General features: G+C 38.3%; 1 protein-coding gene across 2 annotated transcripts in view; it reads right to left on the bottom strand.

Moving 5' to 3' along the window:
* Positions 1-676: 676 nt before the first annotated feature.
* Positions 677-18,481, bottom strand: part of fat2 (FAT atypical cadherin 2) — a 36,947-nt gene continuing 19,142 nt past the window's right edge. For both annotated transcript variants that reach the window (XM_027135454.2, XM_027135453.2), the window contains exons 11-24: positions 17,525-17,721; positions 17,210-17,363; positions 16,381-16,614; positions 15,415-15,804; positions 12,604-12,812; positions 11,948-12,085; positions 11,606-11,749; positions 10,105-10,302; positions 9,160-9,949; positions 8,628-8,782; positions 4,972-5,389; positions 4,279-4,429; positions 3,467-3,984; positions 677-3,327 (exon numbers count right to left, since the gene is read on the bottom strand). In XM_027135454.2, the coding sequence (XP_026991255.2) occupies positions 2,852-3,327; positions 3,467-3,984; positions 4,279-4,429; positions 4,972-5,389; positions 8,628-8,782; positions 9,160-9,949; positions 10,105-10,302; positions 11,606-11,749; positions 11,948-12,085; positions 12,604-12,812; positions 15,415-15,804; positions 16,381-16,614; positions 17,210-17,363; positions 17,525-17,721 (4,172 nt within the window). In that variant the 3' untranslated portion in view covers positions 677-2,851. The remainder of the gene's footprint in view (positions 3,328-3,466; positions 3,985-4,278; positions 4,430-4,971; positions 5,390-8,627; positions 8,783-9,159; positions 9,950-10,104; positions 10,303-11,605; positions 11,750-11,947; positions 12,086-12,603; positions 12,813-15,414; positions 15,805-16,380; positions 16,615-17,209; positions 17,364-17,524; positions 17,722-18,481) is intronic.

Raw genomic sequence — 18,481 nt, 5'->3', positions numbered from 1 at the left:
AAGTGACAGGTCAGGTGCTGTATATAGATGTATATAGATGTGGTATGTGATCTTTCAGTGAGTCACAGTTTTGTCATCAGACTACATGTTGAGCTGCACACATACAGTTTACTAGAATAACTGCTGCATACCTGGACTAACAGAATTCATGAAATAAATTAAATAAGTAGTTTGTCAAACATTATGCTGGCTGTGAAATCAAAGAGTTGAAATGTTATTCAATGTACAATTTATCGATGATTAGTAGTCAGTGGATGAAAAGCATCTGGAGGGATTCAAGCTTGCAATCTCCTGACTTGCCTGTGAGTCAAAGAGAGTAATAATGCCTGGGTTATTTGGTCAATCTACCCTGTCAATCAGAGCAACATCAACCAATATGTGAGCCCATGGTTGTGAAAGCAGAGCTTTCCTTCATGTTTGTTCAGCAGCAGCTTATGTTGCATGATCAGGAGTTTGCAAAAAAAAAACCAACTTTGCAATGTTTCTTTTGCGTTTGCTGATTTGTTCAATTTGTTATTTTTATTCTATTGTATTTTTCATTTGTTGTGTTTTCTGATTTGCTCTTTGCTCTCAACTTTTGTGCAGTTGCAGAACACCATACATCAGTCATATTACTTGAAATCAACAGGATTAAATAGGAAAAAAAAACTGAATCAATGACACCTTTTGCAACACGTTAATTAAACATGAACATTTATTAATATAGTATTTATTCATATTATATTTCCAGTGATGATGAAAACCAAAAGGAAATTATTCTCTCACAGAGGAACAGATTTTAAACATGGGATTCGTCCCACATTGCATTTTGAAAATACAAAAATTATACATTCTTTTGTGAACTCACTGGACCACTGCACTCACTGTATATACAACAAGGACTTTGTGGACAACTGAACTGAGACAGCTACGATAAACTATGGGCCTAGAACATTTTTGGTGGTCCAAAGACTAAGCACAATCTGGCACAATGACTCATTGATTAGTAGGAGAGATGAGAAGGACATGCAATCACTTTAATGATGGCTCAGCCTCATGCATGTAGCTCTGTGTGTGTTTGTGTGTGTGCACAGCTTTAATTCCCTCATGTCCACATCAACGAGTTAAAAACCCAGTGAATCTGTATGGGCTGCAAATCCCTACTGACAGCATTTCACATGTAAACAATTTGGCAAATACAGGACCATACACAACGTGGCACAGCAGTGACAAAATTGACAAAGTAACACAATTCTGAAATACCAAATTTTTCGCACAGCACAGAAATACATGGTACTTTGTCTGCCTGGTTACAAATGATTCGTTTTATATTTGAATTTGATTATTTTTTAATCCTAATCCTCTTCACACTGGCAAACATTAAGGAAAACAAACAGTGCATGTTTTCACATTCAAAAATACTGCATTAAACTGATAACTATTCACAAAGCACATCTTATATGCTTGTGATGAATGCAAGAATGTATATAGGTCACTTATAGACTCAAAAATTCAAATCTATTTTGATATAGTATATTTTTACATTATATGGAAATATCCAAGGACCAGCCTCAGCTTCAGTCTAAATAGATGTAATCCTCTTTTTACAAAAAAACAAAACAAAACAAAACAAGGCTCCACAAAATTAGTCAATTAACAGGTTGTCCTTTTCCCCACAGGTAAAAACTAACAAATGCCTGACACGCATAAATTCGAACACTACACTGTTTCAATCCACCAAACACACAGCAATGTCCTATCAAGTGCTTCAACATTACTGAATCCTTAGTTATGTACAGAGTGGGAAAAAGCTCAGATAACTCCCAATGGCAGGGATTATTTCACAACGCTCATTTTATCTAACATCATTTGCATCCGTGCATATATGTTTTTTTTTTCTCAATATGTTGCCTTAATATCTTGCCACTATTTGTGAACTCCTAAACAATGTACAGTAGTCTGCTGGCTAGCAAAAGCACACATGAAGCCAAACATGCTCTGGGATTTACTGTATGTCTCCCCAAAAAACAACAACAACAGCAACAACAACAAAAAGAAAAACGTGCGTTTTTTTAACAAGACGAGGAACAAACAAATCATTCATTTTGCTGCCGCATTGTGAACTTAGCGATTTGGCTGTTTCTGGTGCTAAATAGAAGCACTAAAATAAGTGCAACACAGGAGAGTTATTTATCAGTTCAAGCACTAGAATATGCCCCTTGACTTTTGAAGTCATGCAACATACAGTATATTACATATCAGTACACAAAACTGTAAACACCAACCACATTTAAAGGGGTGGATACTCTGCTGCCACACAGCTGCCATCATCCCGAAAAAGCACAGAAGAACAACATTTGCAATTCTTGGTTGAACATATACAAGAAAGAGTTACTCAAATTAAAAATAATAAGATAATAAAAAATGAATAATAATACTGTTCAGTACAGGGAAATCTAGTGCCTTTGTGGTATTTCTTTGGAGTTATTTCCTGTCAAAAAGTAATTGTAAGTAAATGTCCTGATGTGATTGATGGATTGTTTCATTTTCTGAATCTTGAGTCGGTTCTGACTACTTCATCTCCAGTCTAGTACTGTGATCGTGTCTCTAAAGATCCAGCTATAGCTAACAATGATGCTAAAAGTCTGTTAAGCATAAAGGTTGATGTAAGAGGCAATTTACAAAAGTTGCACAATGAGCATACATTTTTAACGAGTTGCTAAACAAATTCAGTTTTTTTTTTAAATGTACCATTAGACAGGAAATAACTCGTTTAATTTTCTCTACCTCAGATCTCCCTGAAATTCACAAATTCATCATCTATTCTTAAAAATCACAGTCCTGAAAGGAGTATTTCGAATACATGTGCTTGTTAGAACATGACCTCTTCGCAGCTGCCATAGTCACTCTCCACCATGTCTGAGTCAGCACGGCCTCGAGAAGAACGAGTGGCTATAGCAGAGTGTGTAGAAGAGCCGCAGTCTGCATACGAGGGCTGGGCCACACTCAGCCGCACGCTCAGCCGTTTATACCCATTTGAGACATTGTCCATGCTCCGCGTGTGATGCGTGGGGTAATAACTGATGGCTGTGTACTCATTAGGACACTGAGAGCTGGGCAGCGGCAGGCCATCCGGTCCTAGGAAGTCATCCAGGTTTTGATGGCTGTAACAGGGTGGCAATGGGGCTCGACGCTCACTGCGCTCCAGTGGAAAGGGAAAACCTCCAAAACGAGAGTTCCGCCGAGAGTCTGTGGCAGGCAATGTGGGGTATGTGCTCTCTACAATGTCAAATTGCGGGAACTCCTGAACACTGGGACGTCCAAAGTAGTCAGGATCAGCAGGGTACACTGAAACAGGGAGGAGACGTGAACAAGTGAACTTGCTTGCAAGATCGAGAACTATATACATATGTTCAATACAGTCAGCATGTTGGTTGTATAAAAAAAGTTTAAAAAAAACAAACTGGTTTAATGTTTCCATACTCACCTTCATAGCCTGGATCCCAATTGTTTTTTCTGATGGACTCATTATCTGAGTTGGATGATGGTGGATGAGGAAGGTTAGGAGCTACACTGCACACTACAGGGCCCTGAGACTTATGACCCCGAAGCTTCATCTCGCTCTGCTCACGTGGCTTCAGAGAACGGAAAGGACTGTGGTTCAGGTCATTCCCAACAATTAGTGTGTTCATCTCCATAGGAGGTGTGTCTCCTCCGTCACGCAGCATAGTTTTGGTCAGGCCCGTAGGGAAGTAACCATTTGAGTCTTGCACGCAAATCGGCTTGTGCTTCTTGTAACTTACATAGCGTTTTCGAATGTACACAAAAGCAGCAACGAGTACGATGAGGCTGAAAACACCTGCACAGATCTCAGCAATCTCTACATATCCAAAACTTCTTGATAACTGAGGCAGAGGGTTACAACGGATGGAGCCATCTTCCATTACACAGCTAAATCCACTGAGACAGGTATCTGGAGTGCAATCCTCCTCCCTTGACTCACATCTGTATTTTACCAGAGACAAGGGATATATCTGTGAGCCAGAAAGCCTCACAGCTTCAAATTTATACAAGCCAACTTATACAAGATGTTCTAAACAATGTAGTGTGAATGAAGGGTTTAGTTTTATTTATGACTTTATTCCTTTTTATTCTCTCAAATTTACTATAGTTTCTTTTATTTGGCATTAGAATTGGCATTAGAATTTTTGACTTATCTGTTCATTATACCTCACTGACTCTCATTACTGATATAAATGTAAACACTGAACACAAAGCTCTGCAACATGCACATCATACCTGCTTCCAGGAATTTGTTCAGAGCAGTTACACATGTAATCTTCAATCTTTGGCACACACAGGGTTCCAGGGCCACAAGGCTGAGTCGCACAAGGGTTATTCAACTCACAGCGTGGACCCATAAACTGCGGTGGACAGCTACAGCTGAACTCTGTGTCAAAAACAATCACAATCATTCATACAGATCCACAAGTTATTTCACTGCAGATCAAAGATGGAGCACAGAAATCACTGAGCATGATGTTCTGATTTTTGAAGGGTAAGAATTTAAAATTTTAAGTGTTGCAGAAAGTAGAGCCAATGCATGGAAATACTTAGAAATTTGCTGAACAGAAAAGAAACAGATGCTTTGATGCTAATGAAATGCAATACTAATTATGTATATAACATTTACATTATGCAAATATGCAATAGTTTGAATCAAGAAAGCATCTTATCAATTGGTAAGATACATTTACAGCATACTCCTTATACAAAGCAACTTACATTTTATCTCTTTTAAACAACTGAGCAATTACAAGTTAAGGGCCCAGCAATGGCAGCATAGTGGATTCAAACCTGCAAGCTTTTGAACAGTAGTTCGACACCTTAACCACGTAGCTACTTCGACACAAGGGAAACAAGGCTAAGATATCTGACGACCACACCAGTATTACACAATATTTGCATTCATGTACTGAGATTAATCCTTACCTCTGTTAAATTTTTCCTGACAAGTACCTCCATTCTCACAAGGGTTACTGGCACAGTTCTCGTCTTTGCAGCATTGGTGCTTTCCAAAGAGTCGGTTTCTCAGTGAGCCCTCGTCTGTTCTCACAGTTTGCCCGTTAAAGTATAGTCCCTCTAAACAGCCCTTAAAGCCTGGTGAGTTGGCATTAGGGTTGGCATTGGCAAGCAGCAGGACCCCGTGGGATTGAGTCAGCCTGCAAGGTTCCTGAAGGTCTCTGGAGATGGAGTGTATGTGATCCATAGTGAGCCTTAGGTTAGTTCCTCTGACTTCCAAGGAGATGTTGTGCCATTGACCATCAGCCACCAAATGATTGCCCAGATGCAGGACACTAGGATGCAGATTTCCACAGCTGTACTGGAACTGGAGCTTCTTCTCAACCAGCTGCACAGAGGTTAAAAATGTTTTTAAAAATACTATATTTTTATCAACACTATTTTTTATCAACATTATGTTCATACTGTTTTCCTTTGGAATATTGAGCACCTATTGAATTTCCAGAACAAGACAATAATTGTTCAATGTTCCTTCCATCCATCCATTTATCCAATCACTAAAAATAATGTGTATTAAACAAAAGATTTGTGTCCTAGTCTAGGCAAAAAGAAAATAACACTCAGAAACCTTGGCCTGTTTTTTTTTTTTTTACCAAAACCACAGTTTCAGAAAATTGGCCGCTGATGCAGCAGCCATTCTTCACAAATAACTGGAGGTCAAGAGATATATATTTTTAAAATGTGCAATGAATGGAACACAGCGTTTCACCCTAAAATACATTAATCTTGGCCCTGACCTTTAAAACACTGACAACCATCAGTTTAAGGGTTTAAAGCTGTCATTATAATCTAGAGGATCATTTTCAAGATTATTGTGGCCTTGACACACATACAGAGATTTACAAAATGCAGAATTTGTTCAATATGCTAATACAAACTAAATGAATACAATGTTTAAAATGGAAATTTGTTGCAAACAATCAAGCTTTCAAGTTTTGCATGGAGTTTTTTCTGTTTCTTCATCTACAACTATAAGAACCACTAAGACTACACTTAATGAGAACCAATGAGACATAAACATATTTACAGTGTGAGTGCAGGAAGCATATCACATTCAGTATCACATGCCATCATGCTAAACAGTATGCCACCCTAGCAGTATGTGCTTTAAACTTTGAGTGTTACTGACAGCTCATGCAGATCGAGCTCAGAGGAAGCTGACTTTGAACTGTCATGTGCTACTAGGATGATCCAGGTGGTTTAATGGTTTTCAGGCCAGCAGCTGCCAAAAAGCAAATAAGCCACCTGAATGATTTGATATTTATTAGACAGTTCACTTGTTAAATAAACTGCTGCGAAGTGTAGTTGTGTATTAAAATGATCAAAAATTTATCAGGGTAAATAAATTGCTTCTTATTTTTGGATGACGTAGGTCTGAAGGTATTGCATTTTGGTTAAATTATATCCATCCATCTATCCATCCATCCTCTACACTGCTCGAGCTACTGGGTCGCAGGGAACTCTGAGCCTATCACAGAGACTCAGGTCACAAGGCTGGGTACACCTTGGACAAGATGCCAGACTATCACAGAGAACAATCATACACAAACTCACATGCTACAGACAATTGTAGAAATGCTAATCAGCCTACAATGCATTTCTTTGGGCTAGGGGAGGAAACTAGAGTACACAGAGAAATTCCCCAAGGCACAGAGTGAACATGCATACTCCATATACACATGGTGGGAGTGGGAATCAAACTCCACAACTCTGGAGCTGTGCAGTAGGCACAAAGTTATCAGGGTAAATAACCAAGCCACTGCGTCCCCTGGTTACGCTATGGTATTTCAGCCATTCTAGCACTTTTTTGGCGTTTACAAGCCAAGTAAAAGCAACACAACAGTACAGAAAACCATCCACTTCAGCTTCACAAAGGTCATGCTTAAACCAGGACAATGCATGTTGACTGTTTTTTGCCTCCTCAGCCACTGCACTTAATAAATAATGAAGTTACTCGGGTTTGCACACGCATACGCTTTATACCATATTTTAGCTTCTTTGCCTTTAATTAAAAATGCAAAACTTTGCGAATATGCATGAAATTTGTAAGCATAACACTGAATTCAAAGCCAGTCAATGTATTATTAATGGCAATCATCTTGATGCCAGACTTATAATTGCTGCAGCAGAATCCTCACTGAGAGTGAAATGCACTTTGATGTATCAGCACTAAGCCTTATGGGATTTGTCCTTCGTTCGCTTTCATTGCGCTGGTCTTTCTCTTTCAGTTCTGTTGTATTATGTTAGTGCAAGTTGGATAAGCAGTTTTGCCCCAGAGGCTTCATAGAGGAGGGGTATGTTTGATCAGACTTTAAGCTCTTTGTGGGTGCTACTGAGATTGACAGGTAAGAACTTTGCTTTGTTTCCAAAGTCTGCATTAACAACAAAAACAAAAAAAAAGTGCTTGGCTTCAATGGAATTGCTGTCTGCCTACAAAATAGCCTGTAGCTTAAATTTTACAAGTTGTAACAGAGAATTCTGCTGCTGAGGGTGCACGTGTGGATGAATGAAAATGGCTCTCAATTCACTTAAATTATATAGTTAACTTATTATTTTACAGGAGAGGAAGAAAAGAAACTGATTGCATCTTTTCAATTCATTCAAAGCAGATAGTTAGCCAGACTCTGAGCTCTGAAAATCATCAGCGTCTTTTTCATGAAACACTTTCAGATTAACTCAACTCTTGTTTGCTGAATGAATCATTTAAACACATTAATTCATTTTTTTTGGTAAGACATCAGAAATGTGCTTTAATGATATTAAAATCTAGCTGTCTTTTTTTATATATGTTACAGCTACAAGGAGTTTGAATTAACTGGCAAATATTCTGTCATCTAATGCTGTGAATTTCTAATAATAATTTTCAAATATACTCCGGAGCTTTACCACTTGTAACTTGCAACTCCAAATTAGGAGTAAATAAGTAGAAGCTATGAAAACTAGAAGCACTCATTGGAAATGCAGAGACCTGTGACAGGCACTTGAATGAAATATACCATTATGATCTTTATATAAGGGGCCATGTGGGTGTAATGAGTGAAGGGTATAATTTTAAGGAGTAGTTAAGGTATAGTTAATCTTTTCTCATGTGTAGAGCTATTGGAAACTTAAATGTAATTTAATCTCCAAACTCTGTCAGGCCCGCTATATAAATTCTTTAGATAGAAGAGGTGGACCCGCATCAGACCTCTGAGAACATGGAAGGAAAGCAAAACTCGTTACAATTTAGCCATAACATGAATTCTATGAAAATGTATCAACCTACTGATATATCAGAAGGTCAGATTGACTGATATGGACCCAACAGTAACAACATACTAATCTCCATCTGAATTTTCTTCTCAAGATTTGAAACATTGCCTTAAACATAACCATTAACAGCAAAAAAAAATGGACAATAAATGTGAAGATTAAACTCAGCAGACCAGTGTCTCTTATAAACCTCCTGTTGTTATCTTCCCTTTTTTGCAGAATGTATTGATTTCCCCTAAAATGTATGTCTGAGTATAGTGAAGATTGTTGATGGTGAGCTGTAATTGAGGATAGTTGATAGTGAGCTGTAATACCTGTAATGTTCCCCAGTCAGAAGCATTAGTTGTCATCACTGTGCCTTCCCCGTCAGATGTTTTGATACGAAGAGACAGGTGGAAGTTGTGTGTTTCCTCTTCAGTCTCAAAAAGGTATTTTAGATAACCATATCCATCAAATTTCATGGCTGAATCTGAAATGCAAATAGTGTAAAGTGTAAGTGCAATTCAAACATTGGCTTGAGTAGGAAAACATAAAAAAAATCTCTTGTTAATGTTATATCACTAAAAAATGTTACCACACAAATAATCATATTTTCATGCTCAATCAGGAACCTGTGGTACATGGCTTTGGAGACACATATTTTTATGAATTAATTTAATTGTATATGGCAACAATGGACTTTATCCTCTGTTGATTAATCATATTGCAAAGAATATTTATATAAACATTGTCATGTCTTTTGAATTTATATTTTGGCTCTGAATGAATATAGCCCCTGATGATTTTAGTCAGTCTGTTAATCATCATAATAATGTGTGTTATTCTGTTTTGTTGTTTTTCTCCTACCATTACAGGTGCACACGCTCTCCCAGCTGTGATGTGGAGTAAAGAAGCTGGCCCGGGCCGTGCTGAAATGCCGCACCCTCTCCTGGTTCATCAGTACAGTACGTCTGCATCCTGGTTGAGGGCAGCCATCCCCCACACAGCCATTGCCCCTTACTTTGAGAATGCTCAGTCCCAGAGAGGCATTAATGTGCTCCAGTGCAGCCATTAAGCGCTGGCCATCCACAGGCCAAGCTGAGTTGTTCTGAGCCTTGTTCACCAGCAGGACCTGTACCTCTGGGCTGTGAGACAGCTGTTCCTGCTGCAGGCTGGCAATGTGCAGCTCCACTTTGGGTATGTCCAGATTGCGCTGAAGTATCCTCCAATACTCGGATACAAACTCCTCCGCACTTAGGCCAGCCAAATGCAGGGTGAAGCCCTGATCAAGCTCTTGCTGAGATGCAGCCCATATATGTACTCGAACTCCAGAACGGACAGTGAATTTGCCATCTGTTACACTCACGTTGAGAAAATAAACGCCTGGCCAAAGAGCCTTCTCAGCCACAATCTTTCCGTCCACAGAGTCCATAGAGAAGTGACCATTGTGTGTAGTTTCTAGCTTGTAACTCAGTACATCCTGGGGGTCCTGGTCAGAGGCATGTAGCTTACCAATTACCTGCCTGGAGAACATTTGCTCAGTTGTAGTTATGAACACATCCAATGGGGTAACTGCAGGTGGGAACTTGCTCTCTTCTGTAACGTTGATTTTAACCACACATATGGAAGATAGTGGCGGGTGACCACTATCAGTTACCTACAAATACAGATATTTAATTTATTAGCTATTATAACACACATCACTGAATTAGTAGCTGTGCAGCTAGTTCATGTCCTTTTTTTCTCCCACTAAAATGAGTGACATGAGATTTTTTTTTATATTTTTCTTTATATATCAAAAATCACAAATACCTGAATTTTGAGCTCGTATTGAGACTTTCCTCTATTCCTAAGTGAGGAGGCCAGTGAAAGGAGACCCCCCTGGTCTACATGGAAGTGTCTACCTTCATTTCCAGAGACAATATGGAAAGTAAACGGAGGTCCATTCTGAGGTGTGTCCCTGTCGGTGACCAATAGTTGCAGAATGCTGCTGCCCACAGCTTCCTCTTCCTGCCACACAATTAAAAATGATTAAAAACGTAAGTATGTCTTAAACTAGTATAATGTACCTGAGTTGTCTGTTGTTAACACTCCATTCAGTATTCCTCTTATTATCACTATTATCATCCAAAAACAGGATCATTGTGGCTTATATATCATTTTACCCTGACCAAATTAGTCCTTTTATCCCTAGAGGAACATAATGTAAGTCTATTCATTTTGAAATGTTACATATTCTTTTAACACCAATATTATAGGCTCTGAAGGGAGAAAATTACATTTTAACAAAACTAGAAGTGTGAAAAAAAATCTATTTTTCAAACCTCAACTATATTATGTTAAGAAAGAATTTTCAAATGAGATTGATTCAAATGCTGAATCTCACACAGCCTTTTAACAAATGTTTTTTTTAGATAGGGGTCTCAGTACTGATACTGTGAGATGTGAGCACATACATGCATTCAAGTGACATATGAAACACAGCCAGTTGTTAAGCTACAGGACTGCTGTAAAAAGTAGAATAGATAGTAGAATAGTAGAATTAATTAATAATAGTAGAATTAATACTGGCTACAGTACAGTTTCAGTAGTTTTTCTAATTAAATTGTGCCATGCACAACCTGTGGATCTTGGGTTTGACACCTGTGGCTTATATCATAACCAACAATGAAAAACAACTAGAATTCTTGAAAGAAAGTGAAGAGTGTTCAGTTTCTTCTCTGCTTTCCTTTTCAACACATTGTCATAGTAGGTAACTATTCTCTAATGCTACATACTTTAAAAGCATAAATTATATTGAATTAATAATGAACTGAATTTAAAAAATCCAAGAAGATAAAGAGGAACACATGTATCATAGTGTATGAATGTACTGTTCAGACCACATGCTGTAGTTTAGCTTCAGTATATGCACACCTTGCTTGTTCCCCTCAAGCTAATACAACTGGAGCACCTAATTGAAACAGAGTGCCCAGCTGGCAGAGATGAGCCTCACTACTCTTAACAATCCTCACTGTGCCAAATAGTTTGGATACACAAAAGACACCTTATGTGGATGTAAATATATGTGAAATGTAAGCACGTTTAGAAGTAAGCACGGTTATGCCTATGATTAGATCACAGGAATGCGGCCGCATCCAAAGACGTTAACAACCAGAGTAGATATTTCTGCAGACAAAATGACACAGGAGCAGGTCTGTTGATTTATTAGTCTTGGTTGGTTGTCTCCTCAGGCTGTTTTCTAGTCCAGTGTATACAAAGCTTTAAGCCAGTAGTATGTCAATGACAATGACAATGATAAATTCCCCCATACCTGTAACACAAGGCTGTGGCTGGTCTGAGAGAAGACGGGATGGTTGTCATTGACATCAGACACTGTGACTGTCACCTGGACTGCTGAGGAGAGAGGAGGCTGTCCCTCATCAGCAGCCTGCACAGTCAAGGAGTAGTGTGTTTTCTGAAAGATATGCGTCAAAGGGATTAACATAGCCGGTTTGTGACATTGCACTAATACATGCTCCAGTGTGTACAGTGAGTCAGCTTAAGATGAAAATGTATGGCAACTGAAACCAACGGAAACAAGTCTTTACTTGTTAGGGACTGAAAGTCTCTTATTACTTCTGCCTTCTTTTACTTGTAGCATGAATGAGCTCACCTCTTCCCTGTCCAGCGTGGAGTGCACTTTGATGTGTCCTGTCTGGGGATCAATGCTGAACTGCTGCCATGGGTCACCACTCACAATTGAGTAGTGGATGAGGTTGTTCTGTGGTCCATCAAGGTCAACAGCAGTCACCTGAGAGAGAGAGAGAGAGAGAGAGAGAGGGGGGGGGGGGGATGTCAGTGAAGAAAAGTGAGTATGACTAAGAAATCATATACAGGGTGTCTGTGTAAATGCTCTGCTATATGATAATCTAGTTCATAATACCACATTATCACAAAATATGTTTATTTGCAATTCTGGGGTACTCACACTTCCCACATTATTGATTCCAAACAGTAGTTTATTTTATGAGATCAACATGTTATTAGGATTTAATTCATCGCTCCCACATGACAATATATTAGCATTTAGTTTGAATTGAGTTGTCAGCCCTTATTTATGGAAAAGTGAGGAATTAATGCCACAGTGGGAAAGAAGTGAGACAGATGAGACTCACATACTGGTTGAGCATGTTCGAGTGAATGTAACTGTCACTAAATCCAGAAGCGTGAAAAAAATGCAGGTTAGAGCAGGAAGCTCTGGACCCTGGCCTCATTTGATAACATTATCTTTAGGCACCAGTGACAGGTGAGGGAGCCTTGCAAACATACCTGCATCACAGTATCTCCAGGCTGAAGATTTTCAGCGATTTCTGCACTGTAGTCTCCACGACTGAAGATAGGTGGATTGTCATTGATGTCAGTGATGTTGACAAGAACCATAGCGATGTCAGCTAATCCTCGGCCTCGTGCCCCCTCCACAGACAGGTAATACTCACGACGGAGCTCGAAGTCCAGAGGAGCGTTCACCCACAACACACCTGCAGCATAGAATAACAAAATTACTTCTAGTGGAGTGGAGAACATTGCATTGCTTCAGGATCAAAAGAAAGAGATCAATTTGCTCCCTCTGTTGCATTCAAACTACAGTGTGTACAGTAGAGTTTGTGCATGCAAACCTATTGTGCACTACATGTAAGATTAACACAGCAGAGCAGCGGGCTGACACAAAGCAAGGAATTAACTTATCAATTTTCTAGCTATGACATCCAGTTTAGGATCGGAATGCTATAAGCCTGAGAAACCTTTTTTTGATGCATGATCTTGGTTTTCAAACAAGCATGAAGATATGCAGGATCTAGATTTCGGATATGTACAGACTGAAATGTCTTTATGGGCAAGTCAGAACAACATTTACAGATAAAATTCACTCTACAGGGGAAGGATCATTGGGGATTTCCTTGCTCAAAGACAGCTATTAAACAAGAGACATTGCACAAAATCTGTTCATTATGTAGTATGTTTAATCAGGTGTCTTTAAGCAGAGAAATTCTGCTGGAGTCCAATTTTGCAATACTAGAGTTAGGAAGATCTGGAGTTAATGTTAACTCTTTCCAGTGTTAACATTGTTAACTCTTGTAACTCTTTTTAAATGTAAACTCTTTCACAGAATTGAGCAATTTTGTTCAAAGCAGGCTGTAAAATGATATTTCTAGAAAGCATGAGAAAATAAAAACCAACAAAAATACACATTTTATAAATTCATTTAGTTTATGCTTTGTATGTTAGTAATGCATCTGTAATAAACTGCAGTATTAACCTCCGTATTAACTTCCATACCACTTGTTCTTCAGCCTCATTCTCCCTTACCTTGCATGTTGAGTTGAGCATTTTTACTCTTGTTAAATCTGATTTAGGAAAATTCCGAATGAGAAATCTCTTTCTTTTTTTAGAATTGAAAAAAATCTGATCATCATGTTATATCTGGGCATCTTCACTCTATTCTAACTTACTATTAAATTCTGCATATTATGTATCAAAAACGGTCTATTGGATAACAAACATCAGCTGTGCTTGATGTTACAGTTTTTACTATCATTTAGCACAATGAGCAGCACAGCCAGGGATACACCGAATTAGAGTAACTGAATACGATTGAATATGAAGAATGAATATGAATATATTTAAATGAATAATGTACAATTTAGGTGTCTAAACAATGTTTAGAGGTGGTTAACCCTCTAAATCTGCTTTAGTAAATCTCATGTCATTAGGACAAACTGTCTTGCCATAACAGAATACATAATGAGAACAAATGACTCATGTAAAATGACAGATCCATAAGTCTAATAGGCAAATCGTCAAAGCCACACAATGAAGAAAAAAGTTTTCATTGTGTTCTCATGCTCATTTTAAGGCTTATGCCATTTTTTAAATCACACCCATAGCGTCATCTGTGTACATTACACGAGACCAAATGCAGCAAAGATTAAAAAAAAACTGTGACATCTACTGGCTGATGCCAACTTGCACAAAAGCACAAGCTCATTATTTATTTTTTGTATTTTAAATTTAATTCATAAAAAAAAATCTGCATGATATATTCAGATAATTTTGCATTTCTGAATTGTTTGAATGGCATAAATAAATTATCGAAATCTAGAAATAATGTAAGAAAAAAAATGAAAATGTGAGATAAGGAAAACCTAAATCATGTTAGTACAGGCTCTCTAGCTCTGCCCTTACTAATCCTCAAGCTTGGCAGGCTCTGTAGGTGCAGTGTAACTTAACTGTGAGGGCAAAAGTAGACAAAGAGTCTACACTCCCTATCTCTTTTGTGTTTTAAAATTCTATTTCTTGTTGTTGTTTATGCAAAATACCGTGTAATGTAATTACAGTGCATACAGCAGAGGCTGGATTATTATCAACTTACATTTAACACAGTATTTTGCTTCTGGTTATACACAAATTATTGCAAGGAATTAAACATAAATATAATAAATATGTTCAATTGATTACATATACATTATACAACACAGCAATACAATGTAATTTAAATTATTATTAGTTTTGAATTTTCTAATTAAAAAAAATTAAAGATCTACTTCTTGTAGGCTACAGCAATAAATTAAGTATCTTAGAAAATCCCTGAAACACACATGCAGCATGCTGTATAGCTAGAGTTGTCATTAGATTTGCGAAAATGTGAAGTCGTGGCCTAATGGTTAGAGAGTTTGATTCCTAACTCTAAGGTTGTGGGTTCAAGTCTCGGGCCGGCAATACCACGACTGAGGTGCCTTTGAGCAAGGCACCGAACCCCACCAACTGCTCCCCGGGCACCGCAGCATAAATGGTTGCCCACTGCCCCGGGGGTGTGTTCACGGTCTGTGTGTGTTCACTGCTGTGTGTGTGTGCACTTTGGATGGGTTAAATGCAGTGAACGAATTCTGAGTATGGGTCACCATACTTAGCCATATGTCATGTCACTCACTCACTCACTTTAAATAATAATCAGATGCATCAATCCTAATGCATTTCTAAAGTTATATTCCCTTTTGTCCCTATTTCTTATTTTATGTTCATTATGCTGACCAGCCTATGCAGATTAATATCAGACACACATGAAAGATCAAGTAGCCTCACCTGTTTCAGAGTTCAAATGGAACCTTCCGTCCTCATTGCCAGAGATGATCGAGTATCGGACAGGCTCGGTGCCAGTGCCATCTCTTGTTTGGGCAGAAACACTAATTACCTCTGTCCCCACAGGCAAGGATTCTGGGATTTCGGCCATGTACTCAGGGCTCTGGAACACAGGCTGGTAGTCATTCAGATCGACTACATTCACAGTGATGTTGGCTAAGGAGAAGAGGTGATTAGGAAGACCCCGGTCCGTGGCTTTGACTCTCAGATGAAAGGTGGATTGAGCCTCATCAGCCAGAGAGTGCTCCAGACGCAAAATACCCGAAGTCTCATCCAGAGAGAAGAAACCGCTGTCTGCTCCTTGTAGGGAGTACCTTACCTCTGAGTTTATACCTGGTAAAGTGAGAGACACCTTAGATAAAGGACACAAGTTTCTTCTCCTGTTCTATTTCCTGTTCTATCTGCTATAATAGAAATAGAAAGTACATGAATTCAATCAGTGTGTCTTAGTGCATCTGGAATTTAGGTTTCAATCTGTGAACATGTTAATAATCTAAACTTGTTTCATTATATTTAAAACAAAACAAAACAAAACAAAAGTGTTACAATTGTTTTGTATGCATATAAGGTCAGGTAGCTCAAAACAAATAAGAGCCCAGGGCAAAGAGCTACAGTAGATCCTGTATCGTATGCATGTTCCCACACACTACAAGGTGTGTCCTGACACTCCCTTAGTGTTTCTCTGTCCAACTCTGAATCCCAGATCAAACACAGCACACCTTCACTCTGCTTCATTCTGCTCTGTCAAAGGTCCATCAAATAAAAGCGTTCAGCAAACTCTAACTTTATATGAACTTCTTCTTTAATTTTGATAATGGCAGTGGAAGACAATTTTGACATGCTTGATGAGAGACCTAGTTACATTGTGCTTTACAGACATTTTTTCATGTACAGTAGTTGTGTGTATACCTGTGTCTGGGTCTTTGGCATAGATGACTGTAATAGGTGTTCTAACAGTGGTGTTGTCAAACACCATTATCTCATAGTGGTCACTGGAGAACCGTGGTGGATTGTCATTTACATCCTGAACCTTAAGTATAATGTCTCCTTGGCACGAACGCCCTCCTCCATCAGTTGCCTTGACGACCAGGTTATACTCTGTTTCCTTCTCACGGTCCAAGACGGCAAGAGTAAACAGCTCACCTGTTTATGACAAAGACATAATTGTGTCATTGCATAGGTGGTAACAAAGAATGAAAACACCTTAAAGGATTGTTTTTCTGAAACACATACACTTACATTTACATTGTTCGGCATATGCCTTTATCCAGAGCAACTTACATTTATCTTATTTATACAACCAAGCATCTGAGGGGTGAGGGCCTTGCTCAGGGGCCCAGGGGCAGCAGTTTTATTTCCCTGGGATTCAAGCGTACAACCTTCCAATTGGCAGTCGTCGTCCCCCATACACATAAAGGAGTACCTCTAAATAAGTATTTTAAGTTCTTTTGGAAGCCTATATTGCTATATCTTAATCCAATGAATAGTCCTTCATGCCCAGGATGAACTTTAACATAATTCCAAACAATTTAGATTTGATCTTGCAAACCTGCTATGCCATTCCACAGAGATAATATGCTTATCCAGGAAGTCCTGAAACCGGTCAGGTCAGATGAAAAAAAACTATACAATAACTGATGAAAAAGCTATGTTTTTAAAGGCGAGGGTCAATTTACACTTCCCAGCTTTTTATCTAGTGCACACAACTAAAGCAGACAATATATAATAATGATTTTACCACTTTTGGGGTGAAGATGAAACTTGTCTGCATTTGGTCCATGAAGAGTAAAAGAAACTTGTCCATTTGTGCCAATATCTGGGTCAGAGGCAGAGATCTTCAGGATGAAGTGTTCTGATGGGGAATTCTCCATTACTGCTTCAGTGTAAAGCAACTAAAATAATCACCAAGAGGATATGTTACATTAAATTGCTTAAATTATATTCAGTATATAACAACACACACATTTCAATTTCACTTTTAAACATTTTAGTTAAACAATTTAGTTTAAACAGAGTCATTTTGGTTCCTTTAGAATAATAAAGCATGACTTACTTGTTCACACAATGGACTGTTGTCATTGCTGTCAAGAACATGAACTTCTACTGTGGCAGCACTTTGAAACTTTCCATCTGTGGCTATTAGTTTTAGGGTATGTTTGTCTTTCATTTCCCTATCCAGTGACCCTTTTGAAACAAGTCTGCACTCTTCTCCAATAACAGTTATTGAGAACTGTCCCAGTGAGTCTCCATCTTTAAAGAATTTAAAAGTATACAAAATATATTAGAATACAAAATATATTTGACTGAATAATTGAGCGGTTTCACAAACGCAACCACTTCATTAAGAACTTGTTACACCTTCATATTCATGCAAATATCCAATCTGTCAATCATAGGGCAGGAGAACAATGCATAAAATCACATACTGTAGATAGAGGTCAAGAGCTTCACTTTGAGAAATATTTTATCTCAGAGACTTTGACCATGCCTTGGGGTGGTTTGAATATTTTAGAACCTTGTTTCCTTGATTTTACATATAGAAAAAAATACACAGAATGCTAAAACAATCCAGTGGTTCTGTGGGCCTTATTAATGAAGTCAGATGAGAATGGCCAGACTGGTTGAAACTAGACAATGTTTTTCTAATGTTCACCTGCCCAGTTTAAGTAAGCCTGTTCCAAATCTACTCTCGGATTACTTTTATTGCCTGCCAGGAGAGGATCCTGATGTGGCCTTCTGCTTTTGTAACCCATCTGCCTCAACGTTTGTCATTTTGTGCATTCAAAAATGCTATTCTGCTCACTATGGATGTAAAGAGTCATTATTTGAGTTACTATAGCTCTTCTGTCTGTTCAAAGAAAGACTGTTAATCCATTTTCATCTGAACTCTGTCATAATCAAAGCATTTACTATACTCCTAGAGATCTGTCATTTCTGAAGTACTCAAACCATCACATCCATATGCCATATATGGATATGTAATTTATTATACATTCTGAAGTTTGTTGAA

This window comes from Tachysurus fulvidraco, chromosome 17 (genome assembly GCF_022655615.1).
Source record: "Tachysurus fulvidraco isolate hzauxx_2018 chromosome 17, HZAU_PFXX_2.0, whole genome shotgun sequence".
Taxonomy (NCBI): Eukaryota; Metazoa; Chordata; class Actinopteri; order Siluriformes; family Bagridae; genus Tachysurus; species Tachysurus fulvidraco.
Note: the sequence above shows the minus strand (reverse complement) of the source record. Positions and strands in the feature narration are given on the sequence as shown.